Genomic DNA, 24577 nt, shown 5'->3' with positions numbered 1-24577 from the left:
ACTGGAAGCCTGTGGTCTACACTTTCAGAAGGCCATTTAAAACAGCCTTGAGTCAGGGACTGACACTTGAATAGTAGTTCTGACAATGACATAGGCTCATAGAATGGGGTAAATTGTGAGCTAAGTCAGAAGTGTCTTGGTCGCAATTTCTGAAGTTTTACTAAGTGCTTCTGTGCCCCAGAATAAGACACCAAATGGATGGAAGAGTTAAATGGTTGCACAACTGGTCCTTCTCCCATGCTGTCAATGCTATCCTTCTCTAAACCCAGGGAGTGGGACAAAACCACCCTGAAGCAGATGATACATGGCTCATTTTGTCATAGGACAATGCTGTTTGGTATCCTCTTTAACAATGATCTGACAAGGAGTTAAGTCAGATAGAGGTTAAAAGTGAAGATGTTTCAGACCTCATTGATAAATTAAAGATCAATAAGTCACCAGGCCCTGATGGCATCCACCCAAGAGTTATTAAGGAATTGAAGAACGAAGTTGCAGATCTCTTGACTAAGATATGCAACTTGTCCCTCAAAACGGCCATGGTGCCAGAAGATTGGAGGAGAGCAAATGTCATGCCTATCTTTAGAAAGGGAAAGAGGGGGGACCCGGGAAACTATAAGCCAGTCAGCCTAACATCTATACTGGGTAAGATGGTGGAATGCCTCATCAAAGATAGGATCTCAAAACACATAGACGAACAGGCCTTGCTGAGGGAGAATCAGCATGGCTTCTGTAAGGGTAAGTCTTGCCTCACAAACCTTATAGAATTCTTTGAAAAGGTCAACAGGCATGTGGATGTGGGAGAACCTGTGGACATTATATATCTGGACTTTCAGAAGGTGTTTGACACAGTCCTTCACCAAAGGCTACTGAAAAAACTCCACAGTCAGGGAATTAGAGGACAGGTCCTCTCATGGATTGAGAACTGGTTGGAGGCCAGGAAGCAGAGATTGGGTGTCAATGGACAATTTTCACAATGGAGAGAGGTGAAAAGCGGTGTGCCCCAAGGATCTGTCCTGGGACCAGTGCTTCTCAACCTCTTCATAAATGACCTGGAGACAGGGTTGAGCAGTGAGGTTGCAAAGTTTGCGGACGACACCAAACTTTTCTGAGTGGTGAAGACCAGAAGTGATTGTGAGGAACTCCAGAAGGATCTCTCCAGACTGGCAGAATGGGCAGCAAAATGGCAGATGCGCCTCAATGTCAGTAAGTGTAAAGTCATGCACATTGGGGCAAAAAATCAAAACTTCACATATAGGCTGATGGGTTCTGAGCTGTCTGTGACAGATCGGGAGAGAGATCTTGGGGTGGTGGTGGACAGGTCGATGAAAGTGTTGACCCAATGTGCGGCGGCAGTGAAGAAGGCCAATTCTATGCTTGGGATCATTAGGAAGGATATTGAGAACAAAACGGCTAATATTATAATGCCGTTGCACAAATTGATGGTAAGGCCACACCTGGAGTATTGTGTCCAGTTTTGGTTGCCGCATCTCAAAAAAGACATAATGGAAATGGAATTCTGGTGGCACGTGTATTAGCGCGCCACCAGCATTTACCCTGCCCCCTCACGAGACACAGGACGGGCCAGCCTCACAGCCGATTGGCTGGGGGCTAATTGGTCTGGGGCCACATGCAGGCTGCTCGGAGAAGCCCGCGCAGTTGGGACCAGGCAGCGGTCATCCACCCGCCCACCCTCTGGCAGTCCGAGACTAGCTGGTCGCCTTCTGGGGCCGGGTAGGAATTTTTGCCATCAGCCTAATTGGCACATCGGTTGGTGGTTTTTTGCCTACCCCAGACTGTGGAGTTAGGGGCGGAATGGGGGTTTTCCATAGGTCTTCTTGGTCACTTTAGGCAGGTGTCGTGCGGGTTTTGGGTAGGTAAGGTCATATCGGTGTACACGGCAGGGTGGCAAGGGCCGGGTGGACTCCACGCTTGGTCATGCTGGCATTCCCGGCTGGGTGACGCAGGCTGGATGAACCTCAGCCTGGTGGTAAAGGCGCACCGCGGGTTCGCTCGGGTGGCCTGAGCTAGCCTGCCACCCTGCCCCTTCGGGGTGACAATGAAGGGGGCGGCAGGCTTGTACTGACGCTGCCCAGAGTCTGGTGTGGTCGCCCAAATCAATATAGGGGGAAGTAGATGGGCAGCTCCGTTTCCTCCATGTAGAACCCGCATGACTTATTTTGTTAGGCCGTGTTGCAATCTGAAGTGTATTTAAATAGTTAATAAAGTGGCCCTTTGTACCATATGCCCTTGCCTGTGACTTTATTGGGGGGTGCTGGGTAAAAGGTGCAAAAGAGAGCGACTAAGATGATTACGGGGCTCGGGCACCATCCTTATGAGGAAAGGCTATGGCGTTTGGGCCTCTTCAGCCTTGAAAAGAGACGCCTGAGGGGGGACATGATTGAGACATACAAAATTATGCAGGGGATGGACAGAGTGGAAAGGGAGATGCTCTTTACACTCTCACATAACACCAGAACCAGGGGACATCCACTAAAATTGAGTGTTGGAAGAGTTAGAACAGACAAAAGAAAATATTTCTTTACTCAGCGTGTGGTTGGTCTGTGGAACTCCTTGCCACAGGATGTGGTGATGGCGTCTAGCCTGGACGCCTTTAAAAGGGGATTGGACAAGTTTCTGGAGGAAAAATCCATTATGGAGTACAAGCCATGATGTGTATGCGCAACCTCCTGATTTTAGAAATGGATTATGTCAGAATGCCAGATGCAAGGGAGGGCAGCAGGATGAGGTCTTTTGTTATCTGGTGTGCTCCCTGGGGCATTTGGTGGGCCGCTGTGATATACAGGCAGTGCTTTTTTTGTAAATAAAAAGGTGCAGGAACTCACAACTTGTTAATCTTTTATTTATTTATTTATTTATTCATTCATTTATTTATTTCTAAACCATTTTTTAGTGGAGAAATAAAATATTTTTTATGTGCTTCCCCCCTAAAGATGAACTTACTTCTGAGTAGACATGCATAGGATTGGGCTGTCAATCTCCACATCCCCTTCCCCCTAGCTACTTTTTCTACACATGGGGAAAAATACTGTACAGGTGCACTTATAGCGTATAGTATGTAGTGTGGCACTACTTCAAGGAGAGGATGCAGTGAATGGATTCCGAAAAATGGCTTACATGAGTTCCATGTAATAAAATTACTCTAAGCAACTGTGGGAGTAAAAACAAAAAAGGAATTCTTACATGAGAGGGGTCCTTAGGTGCACATAGAAACAGCTACGTTTGCAAACAAGCCATTAAATATGATTTAATTCAGGTATCAGAATACTCTGTGTCTTTGGGAAGGTGCTTGGCATGCAATTGTATGTTCTCTGCTGCCCTGAGCAGCTGCTGTGCATTGCTGGAGAGGAGCTGCAAACACTGGCTGGTGGAGGGCATGCTTGTGGGGGAAGGATGAGGAGGATCTCTGGCAAGGCTGGACAGCACATTGTACACACATAGAATCCCTTTTCACCTGCCCTTAGCATGTGAAAACGGGTGCAGATATATATCTCTGCCAGGATTAAGAGCCCAATCCTAGGTATGTCTACTCTGAAGTAAGTCTCGTTCTAGTCAATGGAGCTTACTTCCAGGAAAGTGCCTAGGATTGCAGCCTAAGAGCCCCTATGCATTTCTACTCAGAAGTCCACTTTAGTGAATGGGGCTTACTGTGGATAGGATGGCAGCCTCAGGGCCCAATCCTGTGCTTGTCTACTCAGAAGTCAGTCCCAGTAGAGGCAGTGGGGCTTCCTCCCAGGAAAGTGTGGACAGGACTGCAGCCTCAGAGCCCCTCCTATGCCTGTCTACACAGAAGTCAGTCCCACTAGAGGCAGTGGGGCTTCCTCCCAGGAAAGTGTGGAGAGGAAAGTGTGATGGTGGACAGGTCAATGAAAGTGTCAACCCAATGTGCGGCGACAGTGAAGAAGGCCAATTCTATACTTGGGAACATTAGAAAAGGTATTGAGAACAAAACGGCTAATATTATAATGCCATTGTACAAATCGATGGTAAGGCCACACCTGGAGTATTGTGTCCAGTTCTGGTCTCCACATCTCAAAAAGGACATCGTGGAAATGGAAAAGGTGCAAACGAGAGTGACTAAGATGATTACTGGTCTGGGGCACCTTCCTTTTGAGGAAAGGCTATGACGTTGTGTAGTGGTTATCTACACAGGTGCTAGCCTTAGCCTTGGTATGTTGACAATGAAGCAAAGCACACTTTGCACATGCGCAAGAGCAAACTCGGCGCGGCCTTGGTGACATGCTAGGTCTGAAGCTTTGTAGCCTGTCAACAAGGCAATGTTATAAAGAATCATATCTAGGAATGTGTTTGTGGTTAAGCTAGAAAGCTAGAAGGTTACAGCCAGTGTGAGTCTCATCATCCTCTTGCAAATTTCCCTATTACACAGACTATTGACTCATGCTTTAGTATTGTAAACAAAATCAGAGAATGGAAAACCCCAGCCTGTTGTGAATTGTATGAGAAGGAATGAAAGGCAGAGAAGGCTGAATTCCAGAAGCTCTTCTTCTGCATCTGGCCTTCCTTCTGCATCTCGCTACTATACTTGTCTGTTGTATTCATTGTTCTAATGCTTTGCTGTCTCAAGATCTAACTTTCAAACCCTCAGAGTGCTTCTGCTTTTAAAATTCTCCATCAGGCCACAAGATATAGTCTTGTGTGTCTCCCACCAAGCACCAAAGCCCTCAAAAGCCTTGGGTGCTCCCCAGAGCAGCATTTTGTGCTGCTACAACGTTGGGCTTCTTCAGCCTAGAGAAGTGGCGCCTGAGGGGGGATATGATTGAGACATACAAAATTATGCACGGGAAGGCTAAAGATGATTGAGAGATGCTCTTTACACTCTCACATAACACCAGAACCAGGGGACATCCACTGAAATTGAGTGTTGGGAGAGTTAGAACAGACAAAAGAAAATATTTCTTTATTCAGCGTGTGGTTGGTCTGTGGAACTCCTTGCCGCAGGATGTGGTGATGGCGCCTGGCCTGGATGCCTTTAAAAGGGGATTGGACACGTTTCTGGAGGAAAAATCCATTATGGGTTACAAGCCGTGATGTGTATGCGCAACCTCCTGATTTTAGAAATGGGCTATGTCAGAATGCCAATGCAAGGGAGGGCACCAGGATGCAGGTCTCTTGTTATCTGGTGTGCTCCCTGGGGTATTTGGTGGGCCGCTGTGAGATACAGGAAGCTGGACTAGATGGGCCTATGGCCTGAGCCAGTGGGGCTGTTCTTATTTTCTTAACTACAATCCCCAGGAGGCCTTGCAGGTCTCTTGTTATCTGGTGTGCTCCCTGGGGCATTTGGTGGGCTGCTGTGAGATACAGGAAGCTGCACTAGATGGGCCTATGCCCTGATCCTTCGGGGCTGTTCTTATGTTCTTAACTACAATTCCCAGAATGCCTTGCAGGTCTCTTGTTATCTGGTGTGCTCCCTGGGGCATTTGGTGGGCTGCTGTGAGATACAGGAAGCTGGACTAGATGGGCCTATTGCCTGATCCAGTGGGGCTGTTCTTATGCTCTTAGATTAGCACTGCTGCCCGCTCCACCTCCTTTTTTTCCTTCACCAGATTCTTCAAAGTGAAGTGGAGGAGGTGTAGAGGAGGGAGGCTTCTGGTGGCTCTTCTTCCTGCCAGTCATCACCAGCTAATGAATGTTTGGATGTCCCACCGAGGGGGACCAGAGAATTATTCTGCTGAGAGATTGAGGAACATGTTTTTCTTTTGCATCGTCAGACCAATTATAATTTGAAGCCGGTGATTACACACCCTGTACTTATCTAATTATCTTTGTTTCTATGGCTTCTTCTCCAGTCCCTTGGGAATTACAACTGTCAGTACCAAAAGTCTGAAGGCTGCTGCTGTTAAGATCTCCTGTGGCACTCACAGTTGAGGTAAGAGACAGAGAGGGCTTCCTGAGCCCAACTGCTGAAACTTGGCATTACTTTCCCCCTTTTGGCTCCAAATAATTTGAGTGAAGCCCAACTGTGCTTCCCAACGGATGCTCAAATGTAAATATGGGATGTGATATTGTGAATGTTAATTTTTCTTCTGGTGTGGAATGCAATTTATTCCAGAGAGATCTTCATGAAATGCTGGCATTTATGCTATTAGTATTAGTCCTGTTGCCTCAGACCGTCTGCAATTTGCCCCTTCGTAAATGCAATGTCCGTGAGCCTCTTCCTATTGATCACCAGTATTATCGACCAGGAGACTTTGTCATTGGCAGCATCATTGCTCAGAACTACTTGTTTTTAAATCCAGTAGCCTTTGAAAAGCGTCCTTCTCCTGAACACATTGATGGCCTTGTGTAAGGAATTGCTTTGCTAAATATGTAAGATGGGTAAGCTTTAGCTTTGGTTGATTTATGGGGCTAAACCAGAAATCTTATTTAGAATGACAGCATAGCCCTGACTGCCCCACTCAAGTATCCATCTCCAGCAATGTTGCTGGAGAAACATTGCTTGTTCAGACAGGGATCCAATACATTCCAAGCCATTTTCTGTAAGCACTTCTCTGCAAGCAGCAAGGATTGTTGATTAAGAACTTCCTGGTTGCATAGCAATGCCGTACTTCTTGTCATTTTGCATGTTTATTTTCCAGAAATATTTTGCACAAAATCTTTGTCAAGATATTTAGAATACCTCTTGTTGCTAATTGTTAAAAAGGTGTTTTTTGAATTTCCAGACATGTTTTTATTTCAATGCACTCTTGGGGCATTTTTTAAAAGTATTTTAAATGTTAAATATTTCAAATGCTAAGATACTCGTAGTTTAAGCAATATTTGAGCATCTATTTAATTTTCTGTTTTACCTGTGCACCCGAAATAAACACACAAAGCAGAGGCACAGAGTTCATTGGGCCGCTTTATTTTTCAATATGCAGCAGGGTAAAACTTAACTTCCAAAAATATGCGAGGATCTAACTCTGGAGAAAGGTGTCTTAGCTATCTAGTTTCTCCTTTAGGGGCCAAGTGTACCCTTTGACTCAGGACTGCACTGAGTTCAAGACTGACTATTCCTGACATAGCCAAGCCTTATGGGTTGAGGCAGCTGAGCCAGAATTTGTCCACAGGCTAGGCCATATGGCTCACTTCCTTCTGCCATCCAGGGGCTTACCTGTCAGCCTCTTTGTGCTGGTCACACATCAGCAGAGTGGTCCTGGCTCACCTTTTGGCCGTGCAGCTTCAGGATCAACACCTAATGACTACCTACCACCCCCTGAATGCTACCAGCTAAAGAAACCTAAATAGTGACAAACCTAACACCAGAATGCCTGACTACGATCTGGGGTAGGCAAAAAAATGACTGAGCTGCCGGGTTGCATCTGCTCCTGGAGCGCAAGAGTGTCCTACCTCCCCACAATATTCCTCCAATCATACGGCACTTCTGATGTGTGTGAATGAGGCAGGGTGGGACAATGATGCCAGCATGCAAATAGCATGCTAATGGACTTGTATGGTTACATTTAAGAATTGAGGCATTACACCAGTGATTTTCAACCTTTTTCCATCTTGCAGCACACTAGCAAGGCACTAAAATGGTCAAGGCACACCATCAGCTTTTTGACAATTGACAAGGCACGCTGTGCTGTCAATGGGGGCGCGCATCCCCCAATGGTCCTATTGATTAATGACCCAAATTCCCTTGGCACACCTAGGGACCATCCACGGCACACCAGTGTGCCATGGCACAGTGGTTGAAAATGGCTTCATTAAACGTGAATGTTTGCATATCAGTTTTAACTAGAAGCTTCCAGAGTAGTTCTACCAAAGTCCAAAGTTCTGTTTTGTGTAACAGTTAAATTTGCACTTCCCTGGAGTAGGACCATGTGCTGTTTTGAAATAATATTGGGAATGCCACTTTCTGAAGCAGGTATCAAGTACCTGAAGCTGGTACTTAAACTCATCAAATAATTTTCATTACAGAGTAATGACTCAACATTACCAACACATCATGGCCTTGGTCTTTGCTGTCGGTGAGCTGAATGAAAATCCCAAGATCTTACCCAATGTAACCCTCGGTTTCAACATCTATAATAGCCACTCAAGTATAGTCTGGATCTACCAAGCGTCCCTGGAACTCCTCTCCACACGAGGGAGATTCATTCCTAACTACAAGTGTGATATCCAGAACTATCCAGAAGCAATCATAGGAGGACCTACCTCTCACCTTCTTCGCCACATGGCAACCATTCTTAGCATCTACAAGATTCCACAAGTAAGGTGTGCAGTTAAAGCAGATGCAATCTAGATGCTGAACTACTGAGGTCTTTTGTGTGCCTGTGTGAGAGAGAGAGAGACAGTGCATAACAACCTATTTCTGAAAAGCAGCTTACAATCTGACATGGATACTCTATTGTGTATGATACATCACGGTAACTCACATGCAAAGTAGTTTTAATTTTGAATTTTCCCCCCCAAAATGATATTTTATTTAGCTCACATATGGCTCTGCTCCAGTGATGGATAACCAGATGGAAGCTGCTTTCTTCCACTGCCTGTTCCCAAATGGAGCCCATCAATACAGAGGGATTCTTCACTTGCTTCTTCATTTCAGCTGGATATGGATTGGGGTGATCTGTGTAGATGATGACCGTGGAGAGAAGTTTATACAAGATGTGCTTCCCACATTTTCCCAAAGTGGTATTTGCTTTGAGTTCATAGAAAAATTTCCAGCAGAAAATTTTTCAAATAACATGATTGAAAAAGTGGACAACTGGCTTGGGCTATACAATATTGTCATGGGAAGCACTGCCAATGTAGTAGTCATACATGGGGAAATTCATACCACAATAATCTTGAGATTGATGCTTGCGTTCCTAGTATTTGAGGATGTACCCATGAAGAGAAAAAGCAAGGTCTGGGTTATGACAGCCCAGATGGCTCTAATGTCACTTCCCTTTCAAAGAGGTTGGGACATCCACTTCATCCATGGTGCTCTATCCTTTGCTATTCATTCAAAGCAGGTGACAGAATTCAGCACATTTCTCCATAACAGAAAACCAGCCTCGGACAAAGGAGATGGTTTTATCAGAGTGTTCTGGGAACAGGCATTTGGCTGTGTGTTCCCCAACTCCAAGGTGGATGAGGAAATCTGCACAGGGGAGGAGAAGCTGAAGACTCTCCCAGGCTCTGTTTTTGAAATGAGCATGACCAGCCACAGTTACAGCATCTATAATGCAGTCTATTCTGTGGCACATGCTTTGCATGCCATTCAGTCATCCAAATTCAAACACAGAGTCAAATCAAATGAAAAGAGGTGGAATCTGAGGAATCATCAGCCGTGGCAGGTAATGTCCTGAGCATATTAAAACGGGGGTGGCAGGGCTCATCCTTTCCAGGTGTACTACAGATCCTACATCACATACAAACATCTCCTTCCAGAAAAGCATCCATGTGTCAGGACTTTTCCAGGTTCCATGTTAAAAATAAAGCAGCAAGTGGTTCTGCTCATATTAATTCCTTATTGAACTTGATTAATTTGGATATGGATGACTGTAATTTGTTTTACCAATCTTGTGACGTTCTCAACTACCGACATATGAACTGAGATAAAAACTGCATCTTCCTTTGTGATCATCTTCTATGATTTTTCATTATCAGTGTAGGTTAAGTTAATAATGTGGTGGAGACAACTGCCCACATTGTTTTGCAATGTCCATACTATGATGATTTGAGATCTAAATTTATCTTCCCGATCTTTGGTATTGAAACGGGGATGCAGGTGGAGGAGCAGCTTGCTTTTCTGCTTTCTGATGTATACTCAGATATATCACTCAGGGTTGCCCGCTTTTGTTATGCTGCACAGTTGGTAAGGAAGAAAATTGAGAGTGTAAATCTCTGATTTTATGATTTTACATATGTGTAAAGGGGTGTTGGTTTTAATTCTGTGTATTTTATTTTTTGTTGTTGTTTGTGATTAGCTGGTCGGATGACCGTAAATAAAGTATCTATCTATCTATCTATCTATCTATCTATCTATCTATCTATCTATCTATCTATCTATCTATCTATCTATCTATCTATCTATCCCTTTTTTGGGGAAGATTCTGAAGACAGACCTGTTCACCTTGGGAATTCCAGCATCCGTGGAGCCTCATAGGAATGGGCTTTTCTCTTTCCACAAATTACCTGGTGCAGAGGAGAGCAGAACAGGGCAGCAACAGGGGTGAGGGGGAAGGTAGGCAGGGGTGGGTTTGGCAGCAGTTGTGTCCACCAAATTCAACCCCCTTCATAGACCTCATTCCCTGACCCAGGTCCACAAGGCACATGACCGAGTAGATCCAGCTGAGCCTCAGAGGCTTAACCCTGAATAAGACAACAAATGGTCCCTTACCCAGAGGAGGTCTCCAAACTGTCCATCTGTAGGATGCAGTGCAACCTCCTTATAATCACATAGAAGCAGCATTGTATTTTCCTCTTTGTCGTTCCCCTTTGGGACTAATGATGAATTCACCAGTTTCTAAATTATGATGTCATCTCCTCTGTCTTTTAATACTTATGTTACTGTATTCAGTGCCAGGGTTATGACTGGTACCATGCATATTTTGCTATATTCTCTTGTTATTCATTTAATTTTTGTGGCACTTAGTTTTTGCTGCTATTATGAATTCTGCTCCACTTAGCCTGGTTCAGGCTTTCAAGAAAGAACTGTCCACCTGGCAGGTGACCAGTTTGTTGGATATTTGTGTTGTTTTGTACAGCTTGTGATTTTTCCTCTCATCTCAGCTCCACTACTTCCTGAGAAGTCTCTCCTTCAACAACAGTGCTGGGGAAATGGTTTCCTTTGATCCAGATGGAAATTTAGTTGCCGGATTCGATATTATCAACTGGGTCACGTTCCCAAACCAGTCCTTTCGTAGAGTCAAAGTGGGGAGAATAGAACCTAAGGTTTCAGAAGACATCTTGCTTTCTATTGATGATGATGCCCTTGTATGGCCCAGCAGGTTTAACCAGGTAGTTGGCTACATGTGGAGACTCTCTCCAGTTATTTCTGCCATGTTGTAAAATTATTCAGAATTCAGAAATTAAACAAATGCTCTGTCTGTGTCCTGTCAATTAGGTGAGATTCTTTTCAATTATGCTTTCTGATCCTAAATGTTCAATTAGCAAAACTTGGAGGTAAGGGAACATTCACTTCCTTATCCTGGAGGAAGCCTCCATTTCTCAAAGGGCTTTTCCAATGGGTGTCCTTGTTTCTGTGGCAGCTGTTTTGCAGGTGGAGAATTAAGTAAGGATATAGATATAGACATAGAATCCTTTATTGTCATAAAAAACAAACAAATTTACAACTGTTTACATTTGGTCAGCCAGAAAACTAATCCACTTCTCAATTGTGCATCTCAATGAGCTGATATAGGAAAGTTGCCACAGTATCTGTTATTTCTGCAGAAAAATCAGTTAGGAGGTAGCGTATTCTTGCCTGGGCCTCTGAGAGGAATTTTATCAGGGGGTACAAAGTTTGTTCTGGGCCTCTTTGCAAAGGGAGAGGGGTGAAACAGAGTGGGGGAAAGTAGTTACGGACAAGCAGAATGGGGGCAAGGAGGAGCAAAACAGGATGGGGGGAGGGTGAAGACAGCTGAGCATCGGCAGATAGATAGAGTAACACGGAAGACTAAACACACTCCCAAGCATACATGGCTTGCCAGTAGCTGCAACTGCGTGCCTGTAGTAGTGTCCCCAGCATCCCATAAAGGCAACAAGTCTGAGAAGATTGGAAAATGTAAGATCCCAGGACATTTCTGGGCCCCCTCCTTTGGTTCCTGCGCCCCCTTTTTGATCCTGGGCCCAGGTACAAATTACCCCTTTACCCCCTTTACCCCCTCTTCTAGGCCCTGATTCTTGCCACATCCTTAAGTCCTCCATTGTTCTCAGTATCAGATCCAAATATCTTTGAAGAATCTCAGAGTAGAAGGGACAATAAAGAATGGAACGGATAATGGTCTCAACACAACCCAGCCCACAAGTGCATCGCCTTTCAGAATGAGCTATCTTAGGAATTTCCCATAAAGGACGGCTGATGGGAGCACATTAAATCTAGTAAGGGAGAAAGCTCTCCTTTTTTGAAAAGTGTGCAGCAAGTAAAGTTATGAGGCTACTTGACCATACAATACAGGGATCTCCCAACTTAACGGGGAACATATTCTGTTTGCCATCCTATAAAGATCTTGCCTTTCAACGTTGAGAAATCTGTATTTGATGCACTGATGTGCCTCTGGAGAATTAAGGAAGGGGTAGGGAAGAAGTATAGCATACTGGCGCACAGACATTCTGCTGGCAATTTCCCCTCTTGCCCCCGTTCTACCTTGCACTTTCCCCCTACCAACCCCAACATATTCCATGTTCCTTCTGCCCCCACCTCCTCCACGGCCAACTCACTGATGCCAGCATACAGTGACCTCTCCAATGGCCCTTATTTGTTGATCTCATCATGCTTGAGGGTAGAACATCACTTCTGGTGGCATACTCTCACAGTTCCACTCTAGAGTCCATTTCTGTCCCAATCAGGCTTGCTTGATTTTGCATTGAAGTTAGCTACCAAGGGTAACCTGGACTGAACACTTACAATTTATCCCAGAACAGCATTTGTTTTCTTTTGTTCTGGTAGGTATAGTTGGAGAAACCGAAGTCTCCAAAATGTCTATTCATATCTCATCCAGGATCCATTCCTAATTTCCACAAATTAGTGGAATTAGTGCTTTTATGGACAAGCATCTAGAAACCCTTCTAGATCTAACAACTCTTTGTTTGGTAGCTGGGAGGGGGGCTGCTCTATGGGAACTTGGTTTCCTTTTCCAGAAGGGATTCAATCTTGAAGCAACCAAGAGTATTGATATAGCAGATCAAGAATAGGTTTGCTGCTCACTCTGTATGTATTGTATTGACAGCAACAAGATTAGGGTTCGGAGTAGCTCTGGTACTGTAGTCAATTTCAGTTTCTGTGACTGCTGTTTTAGAAAGCCACTTTCCCTTTCCTCATTAATCTGGGTGAGCGGCAAACCATTTCTCAAATCTGGATTGACGAGTGAAAGTGAAAACATACTTTTTGCATCCCAACAAATCCTGTTTTTTTTCATGATTGGACAGGCACAGCCCGTTTCGCTTTGCAACGAGAATTGTCATTCAGGATACAGAAGGACAAAGGTGGAAGGGAAACCATTTTGCTGTTATGATTGTCTTCCCTGCCCAGAAGGGAAAATTTCAAACAAAAAGGGTAAGAAATTAAATGTATTGCGTTGATCAAACTTATACTGGTTGTTATTCTTAATTGCCCTAAGAATTAAAAATGTGTACAGTGCGCAATGCTGGTGATTGCTGCTAAGAGGATCCAGTCTGATAAAGCCACACTGATGCATGTAAACCTTTAAGTATTGTGTTGCACTTCTCTGACACAAAATGTGATATTCAAGCACAGCCTGACAAGATGGAGGTAGTGATCTCTCCTGGCTTGTGATATTTGAGGAGAGAATATCCTTCTTCGTTTGCCTCAAAGGCCTCAAGAATTGAGTTCTAAAATGCATGAAAACTGAGGAATGTTTTCTTTGAATATTCAACTGATTTGGGGCTTTATAATATTCCAATTTATGCAATGAACCATACATTGGGATGCCATATTGAAAGCCATGCTTTGTGTTCCAGACACGGATCACTGTTTTCAGTGTCCAGAAGACCACTTTCCAAACAAGGAGAAGGATTTGTGCATTCCAAAATACATTGTGTACTTGTCTTACAGAGAACCTCTGGGGATGAGTCTAGCCATGTTTGTTCTCATCTTTTCTTTCTTCACTGCTGTGGTGCTGGGGATTTTCATTAAGCACAAGGACACTCCCATTGTCAAAGCCAACAACCGGAATCTCACCTACACTCTTCTCATCTCCCTCCTGCTCTGTTTTCTTTGTACTTTACTGTTCATTGGCAAACCAGAGATGGTGTCGTGTCTCCTTCAACAGACTGCATTTGGTGTCATCTTCTCAGTGGCCGTTTCTTGCATATTGGCCAAAACCATGACTGTGGTTCTTGCTTTTATGGCCACCAAACCAGGGTCTAAGTTGAAGAAATGGGTGAGGAAACCACTGGCCTGTTACGTGGTTTTCACCTGCTTCCTTCTTCAAGCCATCCTTTGCACTGTGTGGTTGGCAAGTTCCCCTCCATTCCCCAGTCTGGACATGAACTCACTGACTGCAGAAATGGTACTGAAATGTAACGAGGGCTCAACTCTCATGTTTTACTGTGTGTTGGGCTTCCTGGGCTTTTTGGCTCTCATCAGCTTCAGTGTGGCTTTCCTGGCCAGGAAGTTGCCAGACACTTTCAACGAAGCCAAGTTCATCACCTTCAGCATGCTGATATTTTGCAGTGTTTGGTTATCCTTTGTGCCCACGTACCTGAGCACAAAAGGGAAATACATGGTGGCTGTGGAGATCTTCTCCATCCTGGCCTCCAGTGCTGGGTTGCTGATTTGCATCTTTTCCCCCAAATGCTACACTATCCTTGTGCGGCCTGATCTGAACAGAAGAGAACATCTGATAAGAAGATTGAAGTAATAAAAGACAAAAATATATATAAATTTTTTTAAAAAAATAAAAAAATAAATCATCAAAAATTAGCACTGATTCCCATTGAATACAATGGAAAATGCTAATCTATACACAGTCATGACTCTTTTAAACTTCATCCTTGTGTTGGTTTTCTAATGAGGAATTTAGTTCCACATTTATGTGTCAATGTAGTGGTAATAATGACTTTATTCTAGGAATGATCCTGCTTTAATATAGAATATATTCATTCTCCCAAACCTCTTTACTTCAATAAAATTAATGTAGGAAAACCCATGGAATATTTTGATTTTTTAGCAGTTGTGGTTTATGTTTTACTACTTTCCTGAAATGTGTTTCATAATATTATGACAATTTCATAATTCTTCAAATTTAAAGAACCTTAGTCTATATGGAAAGAAAGTCCAAGAAATGGTGCCTAACTGTTAATTTAGAATTTATTAATTTGTGAGTCACTAACTCTGACTCACAGTGTTTCATGTCAGCCTTCTTATGTGCCTCTGGTCATTCTTGGTTGATGCAGTCTAATCCTGCCATAGAGAGAAGCCTATATAAGTAATTTTAGAGGTTTTCACATCTGCATTATCTTGAGAATTTCCTGGTTATTTTTGGGTCTCCTTTGCCAGAGAGCTAAGTAATGGTGTTTCCGGCATATTCATGTAGTAGCATCTTCTTCCTCCCTTCTCCACGAAGCACCTGTCATTCTCCGGGGGGAAGGGGGCTGTGGAGAGATTTGATATACCCAAAGAGAAGACATAGGCTGCTTCATCCACCCTCCCCGTGAGCCACAGGGAACATCCTCTTGAGACACTGTGATGATGCAGGGGCTTCTGAGTGTGCTTTGTAAGCAGTAGTGACATGAGTCATTTGGCTAACACAGCGGTTCCCAATCTTAACATCAGAAAAATGGAAGTGGGTTTTGGAGTCTTCTACAGGACATTATGAGGCCTCAGAAGGCCAGTAGAGTGGGTCACCAGCCAGGGACAACCCAGAACAAGACTCCTTGGACGCCAAATCTGGTTCCAAGTTGGAGCCATTTGGATGCAAGGGCTGTTGGTAGGGCCCAACCCACAATCCACCTCACATGGGCTCACAACCCACCAGGGGGCAGAAGTTAGCAGTGGCAGCAATCCTGTTTTTCCATCGTATACAGTAGCGCTGCTGCCATCTCCACCCCCTTTTCTCCTTTGCCAGTTTCTTCATTTTGAAGTGGGGAAGGGGCACAGCAGGATGGGGGTGGGGTGTCCAGCTGGGCACGCACACACAGGGCAATGACAACAATGATGATGCATCATTTGCCCTCGAACCAGGCCTGGTAGGTGTAGATATTATCTGTCATTTGAAATGCATTGAGTGTAGTCAGAATCAAGGTCTCTCTCTCTCTCTCTCTCTCTCTCTCTCTCTCTCTCTCTCTCTCTCTCTCTCTCTCTCTCTGTGCGCACAAGCACTGCAGTTTTTTGGTACGCAGTCCCATTCTGGAAGGAAATTGACAACTTGTTTTACAGCTGATGAATTGAAAAACAAGAAATGCAAGTGTCTGGATTTGGTAGTGGGAATACTCTGTTTATTCCATTGCAAGAGAGGTTCCATTTTGATTTCAAAGAACAAAACACGGGAGTCCCCGATATCCACAGGAGGTATGTTGCTGGGCCCCCCTGAGGAGAGCTCCCATGCCCCCCCACTCCACTGCCATTGCTTATGTCCACTACAGTTGTGTGAAATGCCTCTTGCTTTAACCAAACAAGCAGGTAAGCAGCTTCTTGCCATGCCTTTATGTTCAACAGACAAGCAAGCAGGTGATCTAGAAGGGAAAGTGAACTTCTCTATGTTAACGTGAACCTAAACAAGAAGCAGGAAATCAACTCTCCCTCCAAGAAATGAATATATAGGTAATGGGTGGGGGGTATGGGGAAGCAAACAGAAGTGCATCTGCCCTTAAGAAATCTGCCAGTACCAAGGGGCAGCTGTAGGTGGTTTTTTCCCCCATCCATTTTTGCAGATAACAATTTGCAAACAATTTCTCCTTTATGGGTATAACTTTCCATTCTGTTGACTTCATTTTTCCATTTCCCCTGATTCTCAATTGAGTAGAGTAGCACTGCTGCCCACTCCACCTCCTTTTTTTCCTTCACCAGGTTTTTCAAAGTGAAGTTTAGCAGGTGTACAGGAGGGAGGCTTCTGGTGGCTCTTCTTCCTGCCAGTCATCACCAGCTAATGAATGTTTTGATGTCCCACTGAGGGGGACCAGAGAATTGTTCTGCTGAGAGGTTGAGGAACATGTTTTTCTTCTGCATAGTCAGACCAATTATAATTTGAAGCAGGTGATTATACACCCTGTACTTATCTAATTATCTTTGTTTCTATGTTTCAACCTTATAGATTTCTTTGAAAAGGTCAACAGGCATGTGGATGCGGGAGAACCCGTGGACATTATATATCTGGACTTTCAGAAGGCGTTTGACACGGTCCCTCAACAAAGGCTACTGAAAAAACTCCACAGTCAGGGAATTAGAGGACAGGTCCTCTCCTGGATTGAGAACTGGTTGGAGGCCAGGAAGCAGAGAGTGGGTGTCAATGGGCAATTTTCACAATGGAGAGAGGTGAAAAGCGGTGTGCCCCAAGGATCTGTCCTGGGACCAGTGCTTTTCAACCTCTTCATAAATGACCTGGAGACAGGGTTGAGCAGTGAAGTGGCTAAGTTTGCAGACGACACCAAACTTTTCCGAGTGGTGAAGACCAGAAGTGATTGTGAGGAGCTCCAGAAGGATCTCTCCAGACTGGCAGAATGGGCAGCAAAACGGCAGATGTGCTTCAATGTCAGTAAGTGTAAAGTCATGTACATTGGGGCAAAAAATCAAAACTTTAGATATAGGCTGATGGGTTCTGAGCTGTCTGTGACAGATCAGGAGAGAGATCTTGGGGTGGTGGTGGACAGGTCGATGAAAGTGTCGACCCAATGTGCGGCGGCAGTAAAGAAGGCCAAATCTATGCTTGGGATCATTAGGAAGGGTATTGAGAACAAAATGGCTAGTATTATAATGCCGTTGTACAAATCTATGGTAAGGCCACACCTGGAGTATTGTGTCCAGTTCTGGTCGCCACATCTCAAAAAAGACATAGTGGAAATGGAAAAGGTGCAAAAGAGAGCGACTAAGATGATTACGGGGCAAAGGGCACCTTTCTTATGAGGAAAGGCTATGGCGTTTGGGCCTCTTCAGCCTAGAAAAGAGACGCTTGAGGGGGGACATGATTGAGACATATAAAATTATGCAGGGAATGGACAGAGTGGATAGGGAGATGCTCTTTACACTCTCACATAATACCAGAACCAGGGGACATCCACTAAAATTGAGTGTTGGGCGGGTTAGGACAGCCAAAAGAAAATATTTCTTTACTCAGCGTGTGGTCGGTCTGTGGAACTCCTTGCCACAGGATGTGGTGATGGCGTCTAGCCTAGACGCCTTTAAAAGGGGATTGGACAAGTTTCTGGAGGAAAAATCCATTATGGGGTACAAGCCATGATGTGTATGCGCAACCTCCTGATTTTAGGAATGGGTTAAGTCAGAATGCCAGATGTAGGGGAGGGCACCAGGATGAGGTCTCTTGTTATCTGGTGTGCTCCCTGGGGCATTTGGTGGGCCGCTGTGAGATACAGGAAGCTGGACTAGATGGGCCTATGGCCTGATCCAGAGGGGCTGTTCTTATGTTCTTATGGCTGCTTCTCCAGGACCCTTGGGAATTACAACTGTCAGTACCAAAACAAAAAATCAGAAGGCTCCTGCTGTTAAGATCTCCTGTGGCACTCACAGTTGAGGTGAGAGACAGAGAGGGCTTCCTGAGCCTGATTGCTGAAACTTGACATTTTTTCCCCATTCTGGCTCCAAATAATTTGAGTGAAGCCCAACTGTGCTTCCCACGGATGCGCAAATATAAATGTAGGAATGGCAAATTTACTTCTAGAAAGATCTTCATGCAAGATGGTGGCATTTATGATATTAGTGTTATTCCTATTGCCTCAGACCGTCTGCAAGTTGCCCCTTGGTAAATGCAATGTCTGTGAGCCTCTTCCTATTGATCACCAGTATTATCAGCCAGGAGATCTCATCATTGGTAGCATCATTGCTCAGAACTACTTGCTTTTAAATCCAATAGCCTTTGAAAAGCATCCTTCTGAACACATTGATGGCCTTGTGTAAGGAATTGCTTTGCTAAATATGTAAGATGGGTAAGCTTTAGCTTTGGTTGATTTACGGGGCTAAACCAGAAATCTTATTTAGAATGACAGCATAGCCCTGACTGCCCCACTCAAGTATCCATCTCCAGCAATGTTGCTGGAGAAACATAGCTTGTTCAGATAGGGATCCAATACATTCCAAGCCATTTTCTGTAAGCACCTCTCTGCAAATAGCAGGAATTGTTGATGAAGAACTTTCTGGTTACATAGCAATGCCGTACGTCATGTTATTTTGCATGATTATTCCAGAAATATTTTGCATGCAATCTTTGTCAAGATATTTAGAATACAGCTTGTTGCTAATTGTTGCATGAATTGTTGATTAAGAATTTTCAGGTTATATAGCAATGTCAGCTTTTTTTTTTTTTTTTGCATGCTTATTTTTTTGATATACACCATGCAACCTTTCTCAAGTTATTTAGAACATATCTTGTTGCTATTTTTTAAAAAGGTATTTTTCAAGTTTTCAGACATGCTTTTCCTTCCAAGCACTATTTGGGCATTTATTTTAAATATTCCAAGTGCTAAATATTTGAAATGCTAAAATAGTTTAGGCAATATTTGAGCATTTATTACATTTTCTGTTTGACCCATGAACCTGCAATAAATACACAAAACAAAGTCGCTGAGTTAATCAGGGCCACTTTATTTATTTTGAAATATGCAGCAGGGCAAAACTTAACTTCCCAAAATGTGCGTGGATCGGACTCTGGGAGAAACAGTCTCAGGGCCGAATCCCATCAAACACTCCAGGGCCGATGCAGCTATGCCAAGGGGGGTATGTGTGGCATTCAGTGTTGGGGCAGTCATGGAGGCCTCCTCAAGATAAGCGAATGTTTGTTCCCTTATCTAGGGGCTGCATTGCAGCTGCATTGCTGCTGGGAAGTTGGATAGGGTTGATCCCTTAGCCATCTACCTTCTCCTTTGGGGGCCAAGCGTACTCTCTGACTCAAGACTGCACTGAGTCCAAGACTGAGTGTGCCTGTCATAGCCAACCCTTCTGAGTTGAGGCAGCTGAGCTGGAATTTGCTCACCAGCCAGGCCATAAGGCTTATTTCCTTCTGCCATCCAGGGGATTTCCAGTCAGCCTCCTTGAGTTGGTCAAGCATCAGCAGAGTGGTACTGGTTCACCCTCTGGCTGTGCAGCCTCAGAATGGACACCTGATGATTATTCTTACCTCCTGCCCCTGAACGCTACCAGCTAAAGTGACCTAAATGGGGACAAGCCTAACTGAGAACACCAGAATGCCCAAATATGGTCTGGGGTAGGCAAAAAAAAAGAAAAGAAAAAGCCAATTACAAGCCAATTAGCAGTTAAAAAGAAAGGTTCCTACCTGGTCTTCAAAGAACAACCAGCTAATCTCTGACTATAGAAAGGGTGGATGGACAAGGATGCTGTCTGGAGATGACTGAGCTGCCGAGTTGCATCTGCTCCTGGATCGCAAGAGTGTCCCACCTCCCCACAATATTCCCCCAATCATAGGGCACTTCTGATATGTGTGCATGAGGCAAGGTGGGACAAAGATGCCAGCATGAAAATGGCATGCTAACGGTCTTGTATGGTTACTTTTAAGAATTGAAGCATGAAATGTTTGTATATCTGTTTTAAGTAGGAGCTTCCAAAGTAGTTCTACCATCTCATATAAAGCCGAAAGTTCTGTTTTGTATAATGATGTCCATTTGCACTTCCCTGGAATAGGACCATGTGCTGTATTGAAATAATATTGGGAATGCCACGTTCTGAAGCAGGTGTACTTTAAAGCATCATATAACTGTCATTGCAGGGTGTTGACTCAACATTACCAACACATCATGGCCTTGCTCTTTGCTATCGGTGAGCTGAATGAAAATCCCAAGATCTTACCCAACGTCACCCTTGGTTTCAACATCTATAACAGTCATTTAAATATAGTCTGGATCTACCAAGCATCTCTGGAACTCCTCTCCACACGAGGTGGGTTCATCCCTAACTACAAGTGTGATATCCAGAACTATCCAGAAGCAACCATTGGAGGACCTACCTTTCGCCTTCTTCACCACATGGCAACCATTCTTAGCATCTACAAGATTCCACAAGTAAGGTGTGCAGCAGGAGCAGATGCAATCTAGATGCCGAACAGCTGAGTTCATTTGTGTGTGTGTGTGTGTGTGTGTGTGTGTGTGTGTGTGTGTGAGAGAGAGAGAGAGAGAGAGAGAGAGAGAGAGAGAGAGAGAGAGAGAGAGAGAGACCTGTTAGCAACCTGTTTCTGAAAAGTAGCTTACAATCTGACATGGATATTCTATTGTGTGTGATGCATCACTGTAACTCACATGCAAAGTAGTTTTAATTTTGATTTTTTTCCCCAAAAATATTATTTTATTTAGCTCACATATGGCTCTGCTCCGGTGATGGATGACCAGATGGAAGCTGCTTTCTTCCACCACCTGTTCCCAAATGGAGCCCATCAATATAGGGGGATTCTTCAATTGCTTCTTCATTTCAGCTGGATTTGGATTGGGGTGATGTATGTAGATGATGACCATGGAGAGAAGTTTATACAAGATGTGCTTCCCATGTTTTCGCAAAGTGGTATTTGTTTTGAGTTCGTAGAAAGATTTCCTTCAGAAAGTTTTTCAAATAACATTGCTGAACAAGCGGACGACTGGCTTGGGCTATACAATATTGTCATGGGGAGCACTGCCAATGTAGTAGTCATACATGGGGAAATTCAGACCACAATAATCTTGAGAGTGATGCTTGAAATGCCTGCATTAGAGGATATACCCATGAAGAGAAAAAGCAAAGTCTGGGTTATGACAGCCCAGATGGATCTAATATCACTCCCCTTTCAAAGAAGCTGGGACATCCACTTCATCCACGGTGCTCTATCCTTTGCCATTCATTCAAAGCAGGTGACAGGATTCAGCACATTTCTCCGTAACAGAAAACCAGCCTCAGACAAAGGAGATGGTTTTATCAGAGCGTTTTGGGAGCAGGCATTTGGCTGTGTGTTCTCCAACTTCAAGGTGGATGAGGAAATTTGCACAGGAGAGGAAAACCTGGAGACTCTGCCCAGCTCTGTTTTTGAAATGAGCATGACCAGCCACAGTTACAGCATCTATAATGCAGTCTATTCTGTGGCACATGCTTTGCATGCCATTCAGTCATCCAAATGCAATCACAGAGTGATGACGTGTGGAGGGAAATGGAATCTGAGGAATCATCAGCCTTGGCAGGTAATGTCCGGAGCATGCTAAGATATCCATACTAAATTTCCATGCAGACCAAAGGACTGGCTTCAGGTATCTCCACTACCTTTAACTCAACAAATTGCTTATTAATTATTATTAACTAATCATACAGGATATAGGGCCTGCTTCCATTCCCCTCCTGCCCCATTCCCTCCACCTGCCATTCCTTCCCCCGCCTTCTCCCTGCCCCAGAATGCCTCCCCATGCCCTGTGTTACCCCTCTGCCACCTGGCGCTTCACACAGAGCACGGAGTGGTGGACTGCTTGCCTCCGACTGGTGATAGCCCAGTGTGGGCTTGCGCTGGGCCAGCTCTGGCACTGGGCTCATGGTAATGGTCACAGATGTGCCTTACCAGCTTGTTTATGACAGAGCGTGCCAGCGGTGGAGCACATTCAGCAGAATTGGGCTGCTACTAACTTACTGTATTTCTACCTCACCTTTCTCCCTAAAGGCACCCAAGGTGTCTTACGACTGTGTGAGGAAATGCCACAGGATGTGGTGACGGCATCTGGCCTGGATGCCTTAAAAAGGGGATTGGAGAAGTTTCTGGAGGAAAAATCCATCTTGGGTTACAAGCCATGATGTGCATGTACAACCTCCTGACTTTAGAAATGGGCTATGTCAGATGCAAGGGAAGGTACCAGGATGCAGGTCATTTGTTATCTGGTGTGCTCCCTGGGGCATTTGGTGGGCCGCTGTGAGATACAGGAAGCTGGACTAGATGGGCCTATGGCCTGATCCAGCAGGGATAATTTTTTGCATCCTAACAAATCCTCTTCTTTCATGATTGGACAGGCACAGCCCCTTTCGCTTTGCAACGAGAATTGTCATTCAGGATACAGAAGGACAAAGGTGGAAGGGAAACAATTTTGCTGTTATGATTGTCTTCCCTGCCCAGAAGGGAAAATTTCAAACAAAAAGGGTAAGACAAAAAGGGTGCTGATGATTGCTGCTAAGAGGATCCAGTCTGATAAAGCCACACTGATGCATGTAAACCTTTAAGTATTGTGTTGCACTTCTCTGACACAAAACATGATATTCAAATATAGCCAGACAAGTAGTGATCTCTCCTGGCTTGTGATATTCGAGGAGAGAATATTCTTTGTTTACCTCACTAGTCTCAAGAATTGTGTTCTACAATAAAATGAATACAAACTAATGTTTTCTCTGTATATTATTGTATAAAAACCATTATAAGGGGTTTTATAATATTCCATTTTATTAGTGCAATGAACCATACATTGGAATGCCATATTGAAAGCCATGTTTTGTTTTCCAGACACAGATCACTGTTTTCAGTGTCCAGAAGACCACTATCCAAACAAGAACAAGAACTGGTGCATTCCAAAATACATTGTGTACTTGTCTTATGAAGAACCTCTGGGGATGGGTCTAGCCATGTTTGTTCTCATCTTTTCTTTTGCCACTGCTGTGGTGCTGGGGATTTTCATTAAGTACAAGGACACTCCCATTGTCAAAGCCAACAACCGGAATCTCACCTACACTCTTCTCATCTCCCTCCTGCTCTGTTTTCTTTGTGCTTTACTGTTCATTGGCAAACCTGAGATGGTGTCGTGTCTCCTTCAACAGACTGCATTTGGTGTCATCTTCTCAGTGGCCGTTTCTTGCGTATTGGCCAAAACCATGATTGTGGTTTTTGCTTTCATGGCCACTAAACCAGGTTCTAAGATGAATAAATGGGTGAGGAAACCACTGGGCTGTTGCGTGGTTTTCACCTGCTTCCTTCTTCAAGCCATCCTTTGCACTGTGTGGTTGGCAAGTTCCCCTCCATTCCCCAGTTTGGACATGAACTCACTGACTGCAGAAATGGTACTGAAATGTAACGAGGGCTCAACTCTCATGTTTTACTGTGTTTTGGGCTTCCTGGGCTTTCTTGCTCTCCTCAGCTTCAGTGTGGCTTTCCTGGCCAGGAAGTTGCCAGACAGTTTCAATGAAGCCAAGTTCATCACCTTCAGCATGCTGATATTTTGCAGTGTTTGGTTATCCTTTGTGCCCACGTACCTGAGCGCGAAAGGGAAATACATGGTGGCTGTGGAGATCTCCTCGATCCTGGCCTCCAGTGCTGGGTTGCTGATCTGCATCTTTTCCCCCAAATGCTACGCTATCGTAGTGCGGCCTGATTTGAACAGAAGAGAACATCTGATAAGAAGACTGAAGTAATAAAAGATAAAAATATATATAAATTTTAAAAAAAAATATCATCAAAAATTAGCACAGATTCCCAATGAATACAATGGAAAATGCTAATCTATACACAGTCATGACTCTTTTAAACTTCATCCATGTGTTGGTTTTCTAATGAGGAATTTAGTTCCACATTTATGTGTCAATGTAGTGGTAATAATGACTTTATTCTAGGAATGATCCTGCTTTAATATAGAATATATTCATTCTCCCAAACCTCTTTACTTCAATAAAATTAATGTAGTTTTACTGTGGTTTTTTGGTACGCAGTCCCATTCTGGAAGGAAATTGATAACTTGTTTTACAGCTGATGAATTGAAAAACAAGAAATGCACGCGTCTG

The 24577-nt window shown here is 44.1% G+C and overlaps 2 protein-coding genes across 2 annotated transcripts; both read left to right on the top strand.

The window, feature by feature from the left end:
* The first annotated feature begins 6103 nt into the window (after positions 1-6103).
* Positions 6104-14552, top strand: LOC136653729 (vomeronasal type-2 receptor 26-like). The gene is made up of 6 exons (XM_066630612.1): positions 6104-6321; positions 7939-8230; positions 8451-9302; positions 10741-10968; positions 13099-13225; positions 13651-14552. The coding sequence occupies exons 1-6, from the start codon at positions 6104-6106 to the stop codon at positions 14550-14552; spliced, it is 2619 nt and encodes an 872-aa protein (XP_066486709.1).
* A 3989-nt stretch (positions 14553-18541) lies between these two features.
* LOC136653728 (vomeronasal type-2 receptor 26-like) lies at positions 18542-24211 on the top strand. The gene is made up of 4 exons (XM_066630611.1): positions 18542-18756; positions 20583-20879; positions 21282-22014; positions 23330-24211. Exons 1-4 carry the CDS (start codon positions 18542-18544, stop codon positions 24209-24211), a joined length of 2127 nt encoding a protein of 708 aa, XP_066486708.1.
* Positions 24212-24577: the final 366 nt, after the last annotated feature.

This window comes from Tiliqua scincoides, chromosome 5, assembly GCF_035046505.1.
Source record: "Tiliqua scincoides isolate rTilSci1 chromosome 5, rTilSci1.hap2, whole genome shotgun sequence".
Classification (NCBI taxonomy): Eukaryota; Metazoa; Chordata; class Lepidosauria; order Squamata; family Scincidae; genus Tiliqua; species Tiliqua scincoides.
This window is presented reverse-complemented; position numbering and strand designations above follow the sequence as displayed.

Excerpts from the sequence above, each read along its gene's own strand:
- LOC136653729 (XM_066630612.1), top strand. The coding sequence starts at position 6,104 with ATGCTGGCATTTATGCTATTAGTATTAGTCCTGTTGCCTCAGACCGTC. Across the intron at positions 6,322-7,938 it reads GAACACATTGATGGCCTTGT|AGTAATGACTCAACATTACC; the intron begins GTAAGGAATTGC and ends TTTTCATTACAG. Across the intron at positions 9,303-10,740 it reads GGAATCATCAGCCGTGGCAG|CTCCACTACTTCCTGAGAAG; the intron begins GTAATGTCCTGA and ends CTCTCATCTCAG.
- LOC136653728 (XM_066630611.1), top strand. The coding sequence starts at position 18,542 with ATGGTGGCATTTATGATATTAGTGTTATTCCTATTGCCTCAGACCGTC. Across the intron at positions 18,757-20,582 it reads GAACACATTGATGGCCTTGT|GGTGTTGACTCAACATTACC; the intron begins GTAAGGAATTGC and ends CTGTCATTGCAG. Across the intron at positions 22,015-23,329 it reads GGAATCATCAGCCTTGGCAG|TGTCCAGAAGACCACTATCC; the intron begins GTAATGTCCGGA and ends CACTGTTTTCAG.